At 40.4% G+C, this 20512-nt stretch overlaps 1 protein-coding gene across 2 annotated transcripts in view; it reads right to left on the bottom strand.

Moving 5' to 3' along the window:
* The window catches only part of eipr1 (EARP complex and GARP complex interacting protein 1), a 66914-nt gene that overhangs the window by 4240 nt on the left and 42162 nt on the right, over positions 1-20512 (bottom strand). The window contains exons 8-9 of one of the 2 annotated variants that reach the window (XM_067480108.1): positions 18307-18474; positions 13840-14876 (exon numbers count right to left, since the gene is read on the bottom strand). In XM_067480108.1, the coding sequence (XP_067336209.1) occupies positions 14702-14876; positions 18307-18474 (343 nt within the window). In that variant the 3' untranslated portion in view covers positions 13840-14701. Of the gene's footprint in view, positions 1-13839; positions 14877-18306; positions 18475-20512 lie in introns of those variants that run through there. The other variant, XM_067480107.1, reaches the window with a different exon arrangement.

Genomic DNA, 20512 nt, shown 5'->3' with positions numbered 1-20512 from the left:
CTGGGTTTGGCGTCTCACGGAACACTTCCGATCTGTTTCAGGTCCCGGGGATGGGTTCAAAGAGGAACCAGGGGACGCAATCTGTTTGGCAACCCCAGGTGACACCCCTGCCAGAGTGAGAGGGTGTTTGGTAGGTGCAGTAGAAGTTTCAGCCACTGGAGCAACGGTCAAATCTGAGGCTGGAATATTTAATTATCAGTATTTTTAAAAAATTATTTATTATATCCTAGTATTTATTGTTATTCTGACTTTTGGTGCGACTAACGACTTTGGCACATTTTTTCATTCTCACATTTTCTGTTCAAACTTCAAAACGTTTAGCTTATAAAGGACGTCATTACTTATACAGCTTTTTAATATCTTTCATACTTTTTAAAATTATTATAGTTTTAAAAATCTATTAAATCATTATTGACATCACACAATTGCCTTGAAGTTTTTAAGGCTAACTGGCTTCAGAATTTCCCCAACCAGTATATAAGGAAGAGACATTTCTTTAGAGCTATTTCAGCAAAAGCAAAACTTTCAGCAATTACAGCAAACACCATTGAATGGAAACGCCCATGGAAATGCTTTTTCTAGTTATTCATATAAACAGTATTATACCTGAACATTTTTGTTTTATTCTGTAAATTTTACTTTCAAGCAATTTAAAGAATTTTATAAATGTGCCACCGTATCTTGTGCATGTTCGTCTCCTACCTACACAGGCAAACCTTCAAGTTATCTTGGTAAGTATCCAGTTCACACTCCATCAAAGTGCCCCAAGGTTCAGTTCTAGTCTCTCTTCCCTTCTCCTTCTATCCCACATCCCTGGGTTCTATCATCCGTTCACTTGCCTGATCGTTTCTACTGTATGTTAATGACACCTTTTCAACCAGATGACTTGCACACATCTTAGCTTGCCTGTAATCTCCATTTGGATAAATGGATAAAAATACATCTTCAATTCAATTTCTCCAACTCTTTACATTAATATACTACTACTACTAAAACTACTGTTTACTACCAGAAATTTTGCTTCCAAATTACTTATATATTAAATCTCTTACATTGGGATTGAAATACAGGTTCACTGATAGCTGTGAATAATAACTTTGAATATGTTTGAATTTGGTAGTTTATTATATTCAACAGTAATGTCAGCAGAGCCATTGCACTGTGACAAAAAATAAGAAAATCTTTCTTTAACTAGGATTATTTTATCTGAACAAATCCAAACATTTCAAAGGAAGCCATGCAAAGCTGCATTCGACAATAAACAGTATATAATGTAGTTAGATACAGGTAATTACAAAATAGAAAGGCTGGTTCCTAAAAATATTTCAACTGCACAATTAGCTTACAAAGAACACAGATGATTTGTTTGTGTTGACAAAAAAAATTAATACATCTGAGAAATAAAAAGTTAATTTTTTCTCAACTTTTAAACTTTTTAATCCTACTTTTCAAACATCTCTGAAGGGAAAACTATCACCCTACTATTTCTTGTAAACACCTATTAACATCCGATTTTATAATTCACTTTCATGTATGTAGGAATATGTAGGTGCATATTCTGCACATCTGTTACAGTTTCAGTATTCTTCAGTTTTCATTTTTATTTCTTTGAACTAAAAGTTAGTTTTACTTTTTTTTTTTCTAAATGTCTATTCAGAATCAGAATTAGAAACACTTTATTAATCCTTGTGGGGAAATTGATTTTGTCCCAGATGCTGAAGGTGCTTCTATGCGTCACCAGCATGTCATGCAGAGGATGGGAACCATTCTCCATTATCAGTTGCAGCTTGGAGAGCATCACTGCTGTTAAAGTGTCCAGCTCCATCCACACAATGTCACTGGCCCTTCTGATCAGTTTATTTAGTCTGCTGGCATCTGCAGCTCTCAGACAGACAGGCAGACTCATAAAACATCCTCAGCAAGGTTTGACAGATGGTAAAGGAGCTGAGCCTCCTCAGAAAATAGAGGCGGCTCTGGCCCTTCTTATAGAGGGCTTTAGTGCACCTACCCCAGTGCAGTTTATTCTCAATAAACAGTCCGAGGTGTTTATAATCCTCCACAACTTCCACACTGTGACCCTGAATAGAAACTGGAGTCGTTATTGCCTTAGCCTCCCCGACAGCTCCCTTGTCTTCGCCACATTGAGCTGCAAATGGTTCTGCTCACATTATTTGACAAAGTTATCCACCACAACTCTGTACTCAGACTCGTCACCCTTACTGATACATCCAACTATGGCAGAGTCATCAGAAAACTTGTGAAGGTGGCACGAATCTGTCTGGTAGCTGAAGTCCGTGGTATAAAGGGTGCAGAGGAAGGGAGAGAGGACTGTGCCTTGTAGGGCCCCAGTGTTACTCACCACTCTGTGTGACACGTCGTGCTGCAGACATACATACTGGGGTCTGCCACTCAGGTATTCAACAATCCCCGACACAATAGAAAGATCTCCCTGCATTGCAGTCAGTTTCTCACCAAGAAGAGCTGGCTGGCGAAGTCTATTCTTAACGTGTGTGTTCATTGTACAAATTACATTGGTAAGTAGAGGCAAACACCGAGTGATGTGCAACTTGGTAACTTAGTATAAACAGCCTCCTCGTTCTCCAGAGCCAGACTCATGATGGCACTTCCCAGTTTTACATCCCAACATTTTTGGTTTGTTTCATTACTTGTCATTTCTATTTAGTTTGACTTACCTTTTAACAATGTCTCAATTTTGTTTTAAATTTAATTTCAGTTTGTGTCAAGTGTGTCAGTTTTAGTTTTAGTTAAATAAAATAACCTTGGTCCTTCCACCTAAAACAAGATGTGAGTCTCTCGGTGTCCGTCTTGCTGAGTGAGTTTGCAACTCACTGTTTTACAGTCCTTCATGTAATCTTTGATGTTCACTGCCCACAGGAGACTTGTGTGACACATATTATACAATTACTACATCAAAGCATGAAGAGTGGCAAGATCTTATAAAACTTTATGGTTGAGCCAGGACCAATGGAGCAAAACATCTGGTTGTGGGTGCTTGCTTCTCCAACATGGCAGATTCAAAAAGGACCCAGCTAAATGGGAAAGTGAATAAAAGCTCAACTCAAATATCCTCTCACATAACTCAGCCAAGTGACAGCCAATAATGACAATCTTGACTTAAGCAGAAACTGAAGCAGAGAAGTCTGTTTACTTCCTTACATGAAGGAATTGCAACCTCATTTCTAAAGAAGTTGAGACACTGCGTAAAGAGTAAATATTTCAGCCTTTCATGCAGCACTTTATTTTAAACAGATACAATTCTGCTGAAATTCTGTCGCTGACCAGTATCTGAAGGTATTTGGCACGACATGCTGGGATCAAGACAACCATCTATTTCAGGGAAATCTTGCTTATTCCAGCAACACAATGCCAAACCACATCTTGTGCATATTACAACAGCATGGCCTATGTGGCCTTAAATAACAGATTTTTGATACTAAAAAAACTGAGGAAAATCTGATCATCACAGTCTCATCATCATCATTACACACACTCACACACACACAACATATAAAGACAAAGAACACTGTCATTGTATGTAAATCAGCATCAGCAGCAGACCAGTCAGGAACGACCGTTTGGTCAGAGCAGAGGATGTAAATTACATGCTGACGGAATCATCAGGCCAGCTACTTCTAACCAAGTGATACGATCACAATATGCTCTAAGAATGGAACTAAAGCTGCATGAACATAGCTTTGGTCTCCACCAACAACTCCACAACTTCTGACTCTTGTACTTGCGCTTTGGTCATCAGTGAGCCAGTTATTGGGCCAATCAGATGATTAGATGAATGTAAAGTGTTTATCAGCACCACTTCATGTACTGTTTACTACCTCAGATACGCTATTTCATCTGTGTGTTCACACACACACCTATGTAGGTAACAGTAGCAATGAGGAAGGATTGACTGATCATTTATTTAAAGCTGTCTAGAACATCTGGCTCAACTCTTTTTCATCACCTGATTGCTGCTCCTGCATCTGCCGTTGCTGAAGCACTGACTTTAGCTCATCAATAATCTGCAGCAGCTTTTCTGTGGGTGTATTCTGTGGCCCTGATATCAAGCAGGAAGCTCTCACAAGTGCTGTGATGAGAGCTGTGGAAGGCCATTTTCTGAACAGTGAGGCCTTCACTGGCTTTCAGAGTAGAGAAACATACACTGTTATTCCTGTTTGCTTGACAGGCAAACACAGCATGGAGACAAGTGTGTGTTTGTGAGTGTGTTTGTGTATTCTCGGGCTCACAGGGCCAATATCACAGAGAAGGTTCACTGCTTCTCCTTGTCACCTGGGTTCCTCTGTCCTCACCTGATGTCTTGTCAGTGACCCAAATGTCAAGTGCATCTGTGCCTGCAGTTCCTGCGTGTGTGTGTGGTCAACTGGGCAGGGGAGAAGACAGATCTGGGTCAGGCAGTTCCCATGAGTGTGTTCAAGCACTCTGTGGTGGATGACATGCTTGATGTGAGTGAGGGAGCAAGGAGGAGAGGGAGAAAGAGTGAGGGGGAGTGACTGTGCACCCAGACAGTCCAACAGGCATGAGTCAGAGGAGGAGAGAGCATGATCACACACACACACACACACACACACACACACACACACACACACACACACACACACACACACACACACACACACACACACACATAGCCAGATAGTTAATCCATATGCATCAGTGCATCAATGATGTGACATGCGGCAGTATACAGTAAGTGGCTATGCATGTAGTGAAGATGTGTAAACAGTAACACACAATGTGCATGTACATGAAGACTGTATATACTCATTCCTGCACGAAAGCAGAGTTTACTGTACAAGCCGCAAGTGCCTGCTCCCATCACAAAGAGATGCTTCAAAACTCATTCACACAATCTCATGAAATAACGTGAATGGTTCAGGGGTTGTGGAGAATATTTGTAGATGGCACATTTGTTGTGACAAGTTTTGTTTGTGGCACAATGGACATAAAATGCTCTATAAATATAGCTACTAACTGGTCCATATGGGCTGGATCGTGTTCTATGTAAGACCTACTCTGTTGTAAATCTGCATTTAAAAAAAATAAATAGCTTTTTGAGAAAAAAACCCACATTTTAAAGTGTGCTGTTGTTAAAAATGATGGCACAAACTGAAAATGAGGTGTGGTTTCATAAGTATTTGATTATTGATTGGACTTTCAGCATTTTATATTTTATTATTTGCGTGCTCCGCACATGTGCTTTATGTGCACTTTCAATTAGCACTTAGCTGTATGTTCACTGCAGAAAACTCAACCATTGTTTTCATATATAATTCGGCAAAGTAACATGATCATAAATTAAACTGTCAGCTCTAATACTTGCTTCCAGATCCTCTGCAGTCAATGACTGCCTGAAGTCAATGACAGCGAAGTCAATCATGTGACCTGAATCCAATTGAGCATGCATTTCACTTGCTGAAGGCAAAGCTTCCCAAAAACAAGCAGAAAGTAAGGACAGCTGCAATAAAAGCCTGGTGAAGCATCACTGCGTCGAGTCTGTGGGCTCCACACCTCAAACAAGGATTGCCTGGAAAAGATTTCATCCCACAATTTAATTTAGGATTAAGTTAATGTGGCTCACTAATTTTGAGCACCTAAAATTGGGCGTCTGTCAATAAAAAAACCTTTCCTCCACTGTTAAGTATTCAATCAAAAATATTACAGTAAGCCCAACTGACAGTCTGCACTTTAAACCCATCTTGATTGTTTCATTGTGGTGTCATTCAGAGACAAAATGATCCAAATTTTGTCACTATTAAAATACTTATGAACCTGTATTTACAAAGTAAGTGTCAGGTGTCCACTAATTTCCTAATAGCCATGACCTTCCCGAGGTCAACTCCACATTACATTGAGGACGATCACGTCGAGTGACAACCAGTTCTATTTCTGCAGGTCTTGGAGATAGTGGACGTTAATGTTTGGCATATCCAGTTCTGGTTGGACAAGATTCAAACTTCAGGATCCAAACTTTGCTTTGAAGCTGGTGGGCAGAATTGTGTATGAGGTAAGCATTTCTTTCTTTCTTTTCTTTTTTTTTTTGTTAGATAGATTTTTTAAAGACATAGATTCCATTATTATTTTTGAGGGAAAAGGACCAGACAAACTCATAGTAATACTCCTTTAAGCAGCCACTTTGACAACTTGTATTAAAACAGGATCATTTCAAAAGAGCTGAGAAAATAAAAAAAGAAAAAAAGAAATATTATAAATACAACTTTCATTATATAAGAAGAGGCTGGATAGAATGCACACTGAAAAGTCCCACATTGAGAGGCCTTTACACCACATACTAATGATGAATGACACACCAGGTCCTGAAAACAGTTCTCCGCAATCAACTCAATCGCCAAAGTTTAAAAAAATCCATTGTTAATTCACCATGAGCCGAGTGTTCACGGAGCTCTAAGCTGTACGGCTGTGGCTAAATTGGTGTTAATGGATTTCATGGGGTGCCATTCGTGGGCCTTTTAAAAGACAAAGAGGTCTGAGAGTTGCAAATGCCCCCTGCTCTTGCTCGGTCCCTGAGCTATGCACCATTGATCAAACGTGTACAAACTGTCACTCTGTATTGCCCGGATGCTGCTGACGGACTCAACAGTCACTTCAATCATTAGTCAGTCAGCCTCAAAACTGAAGTCACAAACTGAAGCAGGAGAATTATGCAGCATGCATTTTCATTTGGTTCCACTGAAAAAAGAAAAAAAAAAAAAAAAAAAAAGCATCCACTTCAACAAACGAGTCTAAATGACAGAAAAGACAGCACTCTAATTAAATTTCCAAATAGGTATAAGTAACACTTTAATTACTATTTTGACATCTTGGAGAAGCTGCTCAAAGCCTATACAGTGTGAACCACCGTCACTGACAGCAAAGTACAATTCGCTCAACCCAATTCCACCGTCCAGTGCACAAACACCTCCCTCAATCCAGAGAGCGACCTACGACCCGTGGTGTCCTTCAGCGGCAATTGGCTCTCAATCTCCATGGAAACAGCGTGAGGGCATGGGAGTGGATGTCCGCCGTGGACATGAGAAATGAGCACAATTACAGCTTTTGAGAGGTAATTATGTGCGCGTTGTGGTGGCAAGGACCCATAAATAATGCTGGATCCACCCCGTGTGCTTGTTCAGTAATTGGAGAACAATAAGGTGGGAGAAAGGAGCTCGGGGCATGCCGCATCGCGATGGCACCTCGTCCATTGTAGAGCCTTTCACCCTGGAAGAAAGGAAGGTCGGTGAGCCAGACAAAGCTGAATGAAATCAAACACAAAGGCCAAGGGGGAGAAAGTGGTAGGAACGCGAGTACCAGTCTTTTACTGTGCGTTTGATAAGGTGTACTACTACATTATCCTTAAACCTACTCTGAGGACAGACCTCTCCAGAAATTTCAACGATGGCTTGATCGTCTGTTTGACTCTTCCCGAATAAGTTTATTTAGGAGAAATGAAAAAAGCTGCTTACAGCACGCTGGAACTTTTTCCCTGACTGAAAGGTTGTTGTTGATGTTAAGTAGCTACTCGTGCATCCTCCCAGCAAACATCAAAAGTGATGGGGGGGGCGTTTCATGTGGGATTCCACAACCAAAGAGTGAAGAGCCTTGGAAAATTCACTAACAAAGAGCCCGCTGCAGCTTGGGTCCAAATGGGTTAACATTTAACAGATTGTTGGCCAGGCCCACCCCCTTCTACACTAAATCCTTGCCCATTTCAAATGGTTTGTGTATTTTAATCCTCCACAAGCTGGTTGCACTGTAAATCCTGTCTCGGGATACATATTTCAAAGGCGGTGGGTGGAATATCAGTCTTCTGACCCATGTGGGGAACCTTTTGCCAGAACAAAGTGATCTCGAGCAGGTTCCTGAAGGGCTTCTAGCTCAGGAGTAAAATAGTGTAAACTGTAAAATAGCCATCACGTTTGAAACACGTGCACTAAAGATGCTGGATAAATTCTGGATCTGCCTGATTCTGGAAGAAATTAAACCCCCCGTCAACCCTTTCGAGGACCTGGCCTAGCTCGCACACACACATTCAAAGGTCCTCTGCATGCTTTTCTTGGTCATGTCACTCTCGTGTCTCCCATGGGTGCTTTCTACGAACCTCTAATGTCCCCTTTCTTCAGTCCCTCTTTCTTTTCTTTGTCTTTCTCTCTCCACTTCCTGCGGAGAGAAGCGTGTTTGTGCATAATTTTCCTTTCAAGGGGTCATATAAATTCTCCTCCATGCAAATGAGTCAAACTCTCTGAGGTAATAATCACCTAAAACCACCACTCGCTCTCACACACAAACACACAAACACCCCAGGTGGCTCCATATTGCATCTCCGACATGAATAAATAATTAAATGAAATCTAATTTTTTTATTTCATTTCCACAGCAGCTGAATCCAATTCCGCCTCCGCCCTTTGAGAACGACACCCGGGTGACCCTCAGGTACAATTACCGCCTTTCAAAACGTTACACAAACACTTTATGTTTTGGAAGCGCTCTGCATTGGTGGTGTAAGACATGTGTATGATGTTGTTGACAGAGTAGGAATTAAGTGATATATTAAACAAGTGGCAGCATCAATTGCATTTTCTGAAAGAGAGATTTGATGAATGGATATATATAGTTGTGCCCACTGATCTCTGAAATCATGAAATGTGTACTTTATGCCTCAGTGGCGATTTCCTCCTAGACGTAATGTTAGTTAAGAACATGAGATGCAAAGGCCTCTGTGATTCTTCCATATAGTGAAAGTGTATTGCAGTAATATGTTTCTGTTTTGCTTAAGATAACAACATCCCATTTCCCAGCCACATTAATATTTCATTCATTTTCTCTCAGTATCATGCCAGTACCTTCCCAGGCGAGCACACTAACTCGTGTGCAGTTGCCAGCAGCTACAACAGCACTGTCATCTCCTATTCCAGGTCAAGAGTTGTATGACCTAAGGAAGCCTGGCTGGCTGGCACGTACGACTCCCAGACACGTGACCTCCAAGTAACCCACTCCCAGACACGTGACCTCCAGGTAAAACCACCCACCCCTCCCCGGATTTTTTATGACACAGCAGCTATTGGCTGCTTTGGATATCAGAGCACTTCCAGAGTGGTGCAAACTATTTAACACATGCAACCGTGATGACCATCACAGATATATCTTCTTTCGAGACAAATAAGCCAAAATATTATAACTGGCTGCTCCATCTCGCAACTGATGGCGCCTAAGATCTTCTACTTAGTGGTGTCTGATGACATGAGGAACTTTCTAAATCCATGCTTTTGCAGGTTGGAGCAGTTTTGACGACAGGAAAGCGAACAAAGGACGAAATACAGAAACTTCCTAACTTGTCCATCCTAATTGTTTTGTAACCATGGTAACTAGAACCAAGAAAAAGGCTTTTGTCCAAAAACTGCTCCTATAATTCAATGTTTATATCCTAACCTCAGGTTGAAAGATAGGAGGCTTTTCCTCTTTTCCACCACTACTGAGAAACAGCGGGTGGAGCTTATACCGGTCCAAGCCCGGTAGAAAGTGGGGAGGGTTGCGCCAGGAAGGGCATCCGGGGTAAAAACTGCCAAATCAACACACGGACAATCATCCGCTGTTGCGACCCTGAACTCACAGGATAAGCTGAAAAGACAACAAACAAGCAAACAAACAAACATACAAACAAAAAAAATGATAAACAGTAGGTGGAACTTATTCAATCAGAAGATTATGGCAGAACCAAACAACTTCTTGGGGTTGGATGTGACTGATATTAGTTACAGGACACCCCAGGCCACAATTATTCAAAGAACTATGTCCAGCTTTGGAGAAGCCAAAATATTCCAGCCTCCTCCATAAGACAATTTAACCAGTTTAATCTGGTTTGGTTGGTATTTTCACATATACTTGTACCTGTACAACTGAAATAAAAATATGCATCTCAGATGAGTGTGGAGAGGGGGAAGACAAAGTGAATTAGTATCTTTTAGCTTCTGATTGTCCAGGACAGTGCAGGGTTAGTTGAAAAACAAGCAGATCAGGGGTCCTTGAGGACGAGGACTAACAGCTACTGTTTTGGTACAGTGCAAAACAATCATCATGACAATCAGTGTACATAAGCAGATCTTATGATATAAAATATGTACACAATAATTAAATTATATACATTTTTCAGAACAAGGAAACGTGTTCCTTCTCTTGACCTTCTTTTGCACTTAGCACATGTTGATTTTTTTGGCAGGTACTGTTTTGAAGTTGGAAGTATTCTTTGGGCATATTAAACCAGGCTTCCTTCCACACTTCTAAGAGTTAGACTGTCTTTTTTTGTCTCTCTCTCTCCAGGTGATCCCATGCTGCCTCCATGATATTTAGGTCTGGACTCTGTGGAGGCTGTTTTCTGTTCTTTTACAAAATAATTTTGCTGTATAAGCAGTGTGCTTGGGATCACGGTTACGGCTGAAAAATAAAACTATTCCCAATCAGATGCCTTCCAGAACGAAGGGATGATGAACTAAAACATGTCTGAACTTCTTGATCCTAATAATTCAGACAATATCACCAAGACTACTGCTAGACATTCAGCCCTGTAAACCATTACAGACCCTCCACAATGTTTCAGCAAAGGCTGCACGCATCCATTCTTCCACCTTCCTTCAACTCTTTTTCTTACAGTGTCGACAATCAGTCCCAAAAAAGAACTTTGCTTCATTGCTCCATAAACTTCTTTTCCACTCCAATCGACAAGCTTTTGGATATCTCAGCCATGTCTCCCTGCTCCCTTTCTGTCTTTCCTTGGCTGCTATAGGCCAATCCAAGACCAAGCTACTTCGTACTGTGGCAAGATCAACTTGACATTCACTTGAAGCTTTCAAATGCTGAACCAGCTTTATGTTGGACTTCTGGCTTCTCAAAGAGGAAACACTAAAATGTTCTCATCATTAAACATTTTGATAAATAGTCTGCTTAGCACTTATCCAAGGGGCTTTACAATGTTGCTTCTCCTTCTCCTTCTCCTTCTCTCTCTCTCACACACACACACACACACACCTGCCATGCCTGGTGCTCCACTGGGCGACATGTATGAACTTCCACTCTAGTTTTGAGAGTTTAATCTTTTTTGTTTTTATCATTGTGGACATATTTCCTACTGTATATTTTAGTTGTATTTTTGTAAAGAGTGTGAAATACATATGATGTATGCTCATAATAACATCGCTAAAACAATCTAATATTGGCCCAAGACTTTCGCACAGTACTTTAACTGACATATCACTGACAGCAATAAGATTACAAATTTGTTCCATGTTAGTGGATGAGCAAAAAGCCTTGTTTCCTCCTTCTGCCACTGTCGGCCAGGCGAATGCTGCAGCCTGTACATGGCTCAAAATGAATGCAGCAGAGTGTGCTGGGTAATTACAGTGTCAGCAGTAACATGTGTCCAAATCACTGCATTGACTATCAATGCATCATACTTAGAGTTTTTTGTTCTGGGCAAGCCTTTCAGGAATACTAAAGAGGTGCCGTCATCGATTCACATGCAAATAGTCAGCTGTTATTAGCAGGTGGATTGACTGATGGGTCACAAAGCTGCATTTATAACACCTGCTGGATATTCTGCATGATAGAGGATGATATCAATCATTTTTTTCCAGTGTTTTTAAATAGGGTCTTTCTATAGAGTATATACATACATTGACACACAATCACATCTGTTTATACCCAGGTGCCTGGAAACAGCGTCGATATGACAATGACTGTTGCATGTGTGTCTTTGTGACAAGCATCACAAGTTTCCAGATGGGTGAGATTAGGCGATTACCTTTTCACCACTCACCATCCCTCTATATCTCCACCCAGATCGCTCCTCTCAATAATTGACTGCAGGGTAACAAGGGCTCTGTGTGTGTGTGTGTGTGTGTGTGTGTGTGTGCGTGCGTATGTGTTTCTGTGAGCAGTTTCTTTGATTAGATAGCTGAATGTACTCTGTATTCAGCCACAGTACTGCCTGCCCCAACTGGCATAGCTAATGAAGTACCCGTGCCCCTCCCTTGGCTCCATTGTGTGTGTGTAAGCGTGCACGTGAATTTGCGATCCATAGAGTCAGGCTGCAATTAAAAGGCCTGTCAATGGTGTCTGCCATAACAAAGGCTTGGACTGTCACTATCGACCAGCCTCAACATACACTGTATGAAGCCAGAGAGGGGGGGAGGGAGGGAGGAGTGGGCATGTGGACAAGAGATAGAAGAGTAAATTCTGAGGCACTCGGGAGAAATAAGACGAGAAGAAGAAGAATGTGATGCTGTAGGCAATAAAAACAGCAGTAAATATGTAGTTAACTCATTATTCCATCTAGTCAATATAAATCTACAGTCCTTTAAAAGCTACCGACAAACGGTATCACCCAGTGTTACACTTTGCTCCACTTTTCTTTCCTGTATGGAGGTTTTACACAACTTTGTTGTTTTCACCATATTGGACGAGTTGCTGACGTGGTGCAGAATACAGTGCCCTGTGATACTGGTGGCTGCATTATTTGGCCTCTGGTTCATGATTATAAGTGTATTACCTGTGGCGTGGGAATTGGTATTGAGTAAAGTGTTTACTGGACATGTCATGGCTGCGATTCTTACAAACTTGCTAAGGTTTATCATGGGTGTGTTGAAGTCTGTTCCTCTATCGAGATGTGTTTCTCCTTAACGTTACATAAAGTCGGGCAGACATTTTGTGACTTTTCTCAATCGTGTGCCATGTTTTAACTCACACAATAGCCTTCCAACTTCCATGTGTGTGGCTTTGTTGTGAGTGTTAACATAACGAAAGAACTATGGCTTTTTCTGATTCCAACTTGAAAGGAGAACAAAAAATCAGAAAAATCTGAATCAGAAATCAGAAAAATCTGCAAACATGCAGCAGCTGCACAGCTTAACATACCTTGTGTTGGCCTTGCCTATTGGACAGAAAAGTATCTAAAATGTAAGGCACATAATTTATGCTCAAGATACTGTAACTACAACCTTCCAAGTTAAACTAGCTCGTTGGGATGGTATTCAAATGTAAGAATAAACTGCTAGTGTTAACTATAACTGCAGCGCTGACACATCAATTGATGGAAAGCCTTGGTATTTAGCTAGAGCGGCAGTTCAAGGTATTTTAGCAGTTATGAACACGGCTTTGACTCAGCATTTTTTTAATCTTTATATCTTTCGTTCCACAGCTCGGCATTTAAAGCCAAACCTTGAGGCTGTTATTTAGACGCTTAACGCAAAGGGAAATTTCTCGATGGGGGAACAGATCTCTACACAAACAGAACAGGATGGATTTTTTGGTCTGGATTGTGAAAGCAGACAAAGATTTGTGGAAACAATCACACAATAACGGGTAGTTGACCCACACATTCTCCCTGCTGGTATGTTTACAGACATTCTGAAATGTGATCCAACAGGTTTAGCAGATTGTGACTACGCTGATTTGTTTCATTATGTTAAACCCATCTCCAAACACAAGTCAGCAAGTTTACGAAGCAGGATAGGTGACAGATATTATATGCTGCTGTGACATCTAACAACCACAAAATAAATATCCACTTTCTTTCAAGTAACTGTTGAAAGTAGCTCAAACTCCTATATTTACAAATTTGACTAATGCATCAAATCTCTTGGCTTGGCTATCTCTTAATATCCATTCACTTTATCTCAATACATAAGATCTGCACAACAGCACAATAGCCGAAAATATAAAAAAAAAATAAAAAAAGAGAAAAAAAAAATCCGACTTTGCTTTAGATTATTTGAAGCAATTCTGAATATTGTAAATAATACCACATATAAAAAAAACGGTACAGAAAGATTTATTAGGAACAAAATATAAATAATAGGAATATAGTTATATTTCAAAATAAAAAATAAATGGTAAATGGCCACTTATATAGCACTTTCATGCAAAGCGCCTTACAATGTTGATTCCCATTCACACACACACACACACACACACACACACACACTCACAAACCAATGGCGGTAGCTGACATGCAATGTGCTCACTTGACCCACCGGGAGCAATTTAGGGTTCAGTGTCTTGCCCAAGGACACTTCGACATGTAGCCGGGACCAAGGATCGAACCACTGACCCTGTGGTCCATGGACGACTACCTTACCACCAGTCAGTTATTTAGCATATTTAAAGAAAACTAAGCACTCTGCTGTTGTTGTTGTTTAAAATTAGAAAATCAAATGCAAAGACTGAATTTTTATTCTTTTATGTCTTTTTTTTTTGGTTTACTTTTGGCTTATTATTTCAGATAAGATTGTAGGTTTCTTTTTTGAAAGATAATCAGTGACCAAAACATGAATGCATGTAATGATAGGACAGTTATTTTTTTGCTCTTAGTACATCATAGCTAACACTTAGCAAGCACAACTCGGCAAATAATTATCCATGATTTTGTACTTTAATTGGGATATTGACAGATTTTTGTTAACAGATTTAAATTGGACAAGCATGCTACAATATATTAACATCACACACAGTCAGTCTTGCTGTTGACTTCATATGTACTTTGCTTGGAATGTCTAAAAGGTACAAACCAATGTGAACAGATGTGCTGCCCTCTCTTTATTTGGACTCTTACACTCTTACACCACACACACACACACACACACACACACACACACACACACACCCTGCCCTCCCTTTCTCAGAGCAGGATGCGGTATTTGAGTACACGGGGGACCCTGTTGATGACGAGGCGGCCGTCATAGCTGAGTGAGGCAAAGAGCCAGGGGTCAGCTGATGACCACTCTGCAGCATACACACTGTCTTCATGCTCCTCATAGGTTGACACCACGCTGTCCTTCAGGGGCTCCTTACTTCTGCATTACAGACACACAAATAAAAAAACAGAGAGGTGCATGGCAGAGGATTGCATTACATCTGGCATAATGATATGAATGGTTTTGAATCATTGTGCAAATCATGCAGGTTAGTTATGGTCACCGGTGTTTAGAGGACACTTAATGTAATTGCCTAAATAAACAACTTGCCTCTGTCTTGTTTTTAACATTTAGCTAGTGTTAAATGTCACAAACTGCATCAAGTTGAGTTCATTTAAAAATTAGTCTAATGTACAGTGGTATGGTGGTATCCGCAAGAACAAGCAACACACTGTGGAAAACCACCTGAAAGAGGCAAAAGCTAAAAGACAAAAAGCAACAAGAAACTAATGGAACACACTGTCGTAAAATCTTTCCTCAAATGTTCTCATACTGTGGTACAAAAAGACAGACGTACTTTTCTGGTTTAATCTTCCAGTTTAATTTAGGTTTTTCAGCATCACAAAGCTGGCTCACTTTTAATCGGTGTGGTGCGCACACTATATGCTGCTCCAGTGTGGGTTAAGTTCAGAGGATCTGATTAGAACTGATCAACAGCCTGACCACTGATCAGTCAGACAACTGGTAAAATTATCATTTGTATAGGTTCCCTATATTGCGATAAAGTGACATCCAGTATACTTCAGCTATCATGTGAATGGCTACATTGACACGTGCAGCCAGATAGGCTATTGCAAGGCTTCACAAAGCTGCTTTATAAGTGGCTTTGTGGCATCATGTGTTATCCGTGAGCCAACCTCAGGTGAGCCAAACTAAGACGAAGTTGCTTCTTGCTATGGGCCCCTTTACCTGCCGACGACAGGAGTATATCGACTTTGTTTTTTCACTGTTTATGCATTCAGAACACAAATAGAAGCATCCCCAGCACGGAGGCAGTTTCCCCATTGCTACAACAATGTGATGATAAATAAAAGGCTAGAATTATGATCCAACATTATTTCTATCGCAAATTCCTCCCAAACCCAAAGCTGTAAGGAGTCCTTGGGGAAAAGAGTGACATACATATTTGAATTTATTTTACAGACTAACTACTTCACACAAACAATAGCTGCTCCATCTGGGACACAGCTTAACATAAAAGCATTCTGCTGATATAGATTGTCTGTGGATGAACTGATCAAGAGGCTACAGTATGTGTGTGAGCACATCAAACAGTGGACTTTGACTTAGCTTTTTTTTTTTTTTTTTTTAAAGGTACTACATATCTCTCCCTGGTCGATTTAACTGTGAGTACATTTTATCATACTATACATTACAATTAAGAGTAACCATGTTTCCCGTTTTTAGGTACAGCACATGTGGCTAGTTTTTATTCTTAGGTTTTTGTTAAAGCTAAGAGGGGTAAATTGTGTAAGACAAACAGTTTCTGATCTTCTTAAGGAGGGTAGATATATGAATATATTCTATAGGGCTATAAAGTTATCTAATGTAAGCTTTAACTGACAACTCAATGTATCTATATGCATTAAGATACATGGTTCTTATCCAAATAAACTTTTAAGAACGCTAACATTGCAAAATTAGCACCTGCTATAATGGTAATCACAATACTAAGGGAATATATTTTGGAAACAAATGCTGCTCATCCCTATAGTTTGGTGGTCCCTAAGTGCAAAACAGAACAACAGAAAAGAAAACAACATCTCATAAACACAACACACAACATTTTCAAAATTACAACAATATTTTAGGTAACGACGTTCCGAACGACCGAACAAGTATGAAGAAACACTGACTACAACCGGTGGGACAAACCCACAGGTTTCTTTTGCTAAGTTGTGTTTTTTCCTTTTTTTTTCTTTGAACAGTGCTCTCTTTGGAGAACCAGCACAGAATTTCATCATAACAGACAATCATGGGCTCAAGCCCAGGCTTATCTGTTATGGGGAAATGTTCAGCAGGTGCTGCAAAGAGAGCACTGTTCAAAGAAAAAACAACATAACATAATGTGTCGGTAGTTCTGTCTGATCCAGAGCAAGCACCGTTCGGTAACTCGTGCCATCTTTGTGTTTGAAATGGGGTTTTGTTTAAAAGCAAAATCCTTTTGTTTCATTAAATGTTATTTCTCCTAAAATGTCATTATGTGCCCTGAAATGTTGTTTTTCTTGAAATGTCGATGTTTCCTGAAATACTGTACTTTGAGAAATGCTGGGTTTCGTGAAATATTTTTGTGTGTCCTGAAATGTCATTGTGTTTTGCAAAATGTTGTTATGTTTGCTGACATGTTGTTGTGTTTCATTAAACGCTGTTGTGTTTTGTAAAACGTTGTGATTTTTCTTTTGCTGTTGTGTTTTGTGAAATATCATCGTGTTTTTACTTTTGATGCGTGTGCACCTACAGGCCACTATTCTCGAGTATTACATTTGCAAAATCTATGCCAAATAGTGAGGCTATTATGAAGCCCAGAGTTTTGTTGGAATTTATTATTTTTAGTCATGGTCACATTTGCAAACAAGCCAAACCAACACAATCTGTCTATAAGTACAACACAATTCTAAGCTTGCTTTGCCTGTGCCCTAAATTAATTACCATACTTAAATTTGATGGAACTGTTGAATTTTAAAAGCCACGATATGAAGTCAGAAAATAGCCCAAACTGTGGACAGTCGTACATGTAGTGGTCCAGGTACTGTGGAGTGGACACGTACTGTATGTACAAGAGGGGCCAATAACTATAGTGGAAGGGTTAAAACTGAGGCTGAGTGCTGGTGATTAGGAAGAAGAGTTGATAATTTTGGATGAGAGTCGGTCATTGAGTGTAAGAGCTGGTAGTTATGGATGAGAGGGGGAATGGGACCATAATGGATAGAGGACAGTGGCACATTTGGAAAGCACTGAATGGTAACCATTACAGTTGATATCGTTGCAATTTTTCAAATCAACGCTTGATGCTACACAGAAAAGCTCCTTAAGTGTTTTGACAGTAACATATTTTTAATGTTTTACTGGTCTACTTTTATCTCATTCTAAGTGTCAAAGCATGTGAATGTGAAAGTTCAGGCAGTCAGCTTTAATCTTAAAAAAGGCTAATATCAAATGAACAGTTCCAAATATCTAGTGTGGTTTTGTACACGCACGCACACACACACAGAACTATTTCATCGTAGGCTTGATTCAACCACAGACTGTGTAACTAAATAAGATCATAAGATATGGAATTACAGCAACATATAGAAGCAAAACAGAATAAAAATATATTTCTTTCTCCCGAATTATAAGATGAGATCATGAGGTAAAAAGCTATTTTCATCAAAATACCGAAAAAAAAAAAAAAAAAAAAAAAACAGCTTTTAAAGCACCTTAAAGTTCATTCCTATAACACTTAAGTGAGACTCTGTGGACCATTTATACAAATCAAATTTTACTGTTGATTTTTGGATTTATGTAAAGCCTTAAGGCCTTCTCTTACTTGTTGTCCTGGTGGCTCTCCTCTCCCTCGCTGAGCTCGTCATCATCCATCAAGTGTCCAAATGGCTCTGAGGAGATGGACACCATATTGGAGAGAATGAGGCGACTGTCACTGCTTGCTGTCAACACCAACTGGTCATGGCTGTGGTTGTATCGGACACTCCACACCCTGGGACAAAAACATACACTCCGGTTAAGTTGCAGTTTAGAATACATGTACGTTTGTCCAGACTTTAACTCTAATCCATAAATTCAAGTACATGTTTGTGTTTCAGCTTACAGTGGATCGTGTGGTCTGGAAATTTATTTGGCACATGTTTTTACACCAGATGCCCTTCCTGCTACAACAGTCCCCAGTGTTCCTCCATTAAGAATGTATTCAACCTCAGCAGCTGGGGTTGGGTAATTTGGGAGTTCAGTATCTTGCCCAGTCGACAAATGCCCCAGCGGATGTTGGGCTGCAAACTACCAACCCCGCAGTCAATGGGTGACCACACTACCAACTAAACCACTGCCGCCTCTCAGTGAAACTTCCAAGTGGACAACTTTAAGGTAATTCCCCTAAGGCACTGCTGAGATTCTGCATTCACAAAAATGGGACAGAGGAACTTGGATGGACATGAGATCACCGTTACCTTTGAACACCAAAATATAATCAATATTTGGAAGAAATATGGACAGATGGACGGAGGGATAGACAACCTGAAAACATAACAGAAACGACAAAAGTATTTAACGGAGTAATATGACTAGAGAGTGTATTACTACTGTAGTTATTAGTGAGTGTGTAAATTAATTTGTAGTTTGGACTTTAAGAGCAACTAGCGGTCTTGTTGCAAACAGGGGTCAGCATGGACTGACCAGTTAGCAGCAAGGCAGCTGCTGTTGTGATGAACAATGAATTCTGTGGAACATGGCCAGACAACATTAAAACACCCAGGCAGTTTAAGGGCCATTACTGAACTGTTTGTTCACTCAGCATATTTGATCTGCCCATATGAAAACACAAAACAATAAACACACACACGTGGAGAAATCCGCCGTGTCTGATTCACACACTCATACCCACACAAATCATATAGAAAATCCAGTGTTCTCACAGTGGGATTCACAGCAAAAAATGTCTCTCTTCAGATGCCAATAATGGGGATTTGGTAGCTCTCAGTCTATATTTGAGTTTAGTTAACATGAGTTGACGATCATTATCATAAAATCCCTGATCCTGGTGTGATTTGTTGCTCGGTTTTTCATGTTTTTTAATAAATTTTGTCTCACCTTTATCCCACTTCCTCTGTCCATTTTTATCACTCTCTTGCTTTTTTCATCCTCTTTCTCGCTATTTGTGATTGTCAATGTCTCTCTCCCTGTGCGAGCCCCGGGCACAACTCAGAGTGTGGTCCCAGTTCCCTCACAGGAAGGGATTGAGGGATAACTGAGGCTGTTGACAGAAAATCAGCCTCAGCCACGCCATTCCCTGTGCTCCCCTAATCCGCTTCCCTGCTAAAAAATAGTCCCTAATACCCCCAGCAGCCCTGAGGCCATGTCCTGGCTGCGCTCCGAAAAATGAGCATGCACAGCAAACACACACTCAGGGAAACACCCACACATATATGCATCACTCAAAAGATAAGTGTACACAGAGGACGAATACACTATATGCATTATAGAAATGCTTGAATGCACACAAATGCACATAGTCACAGAGATAAAAAAGAGCAAAACGAATTAGATGGTGGTGTGCGCAGGCATGCACACACACACCTATCTGCTATCTGAAAAGATCCCATCTGCAGCTATCTATAGTTATAGATATGTTTGCCAAGTCTATCGTTCTTTTGGAGATAACGGGTGCTCTAGTGTGTGTGTTCACATGCTTGTGTATGTGCCTTGGTGTGTGTGCGCCTTTATCAGTTGAGGATTGGCGTGCTGCAGCAGTAGCCCATTTTAGCTTGCAGACATACTAATCTATTCAGCTCACACAGTAGCATGTGTGTCTTCCATGAACATGAACACACACACACACACACAAACACACACCTCTGCAGTACACCATGTTGAGCTCTTAGCACAGCCTGAAGCTTCAAAGGGGACAACCCAGACCAGGCCTGGGATGTGTAGGACCAACAGTGACTCAGTCCTGACTAACAAAATAAGGAGCTGCCTAGTTAATCAGTAATTAGGGTAGGACTACCTTTTATTGCAGCAGC

Source organism: Channa argus, chromosome 16 (assembly GCF_033026475.1).
Source record: "Channa argus isolate prfri chromosome 16, Channa argus male v1.0, whole genome shotgun sequence".
Lineage (NCBI taxonomy): Eukaryota > Metazoa > Chordata > Actinopteri > Anabantiformes > Channidae > Channa > Channa argus.
This window is presented reverse-complemented; position numbering and strand designations above follow the sequence as displayed.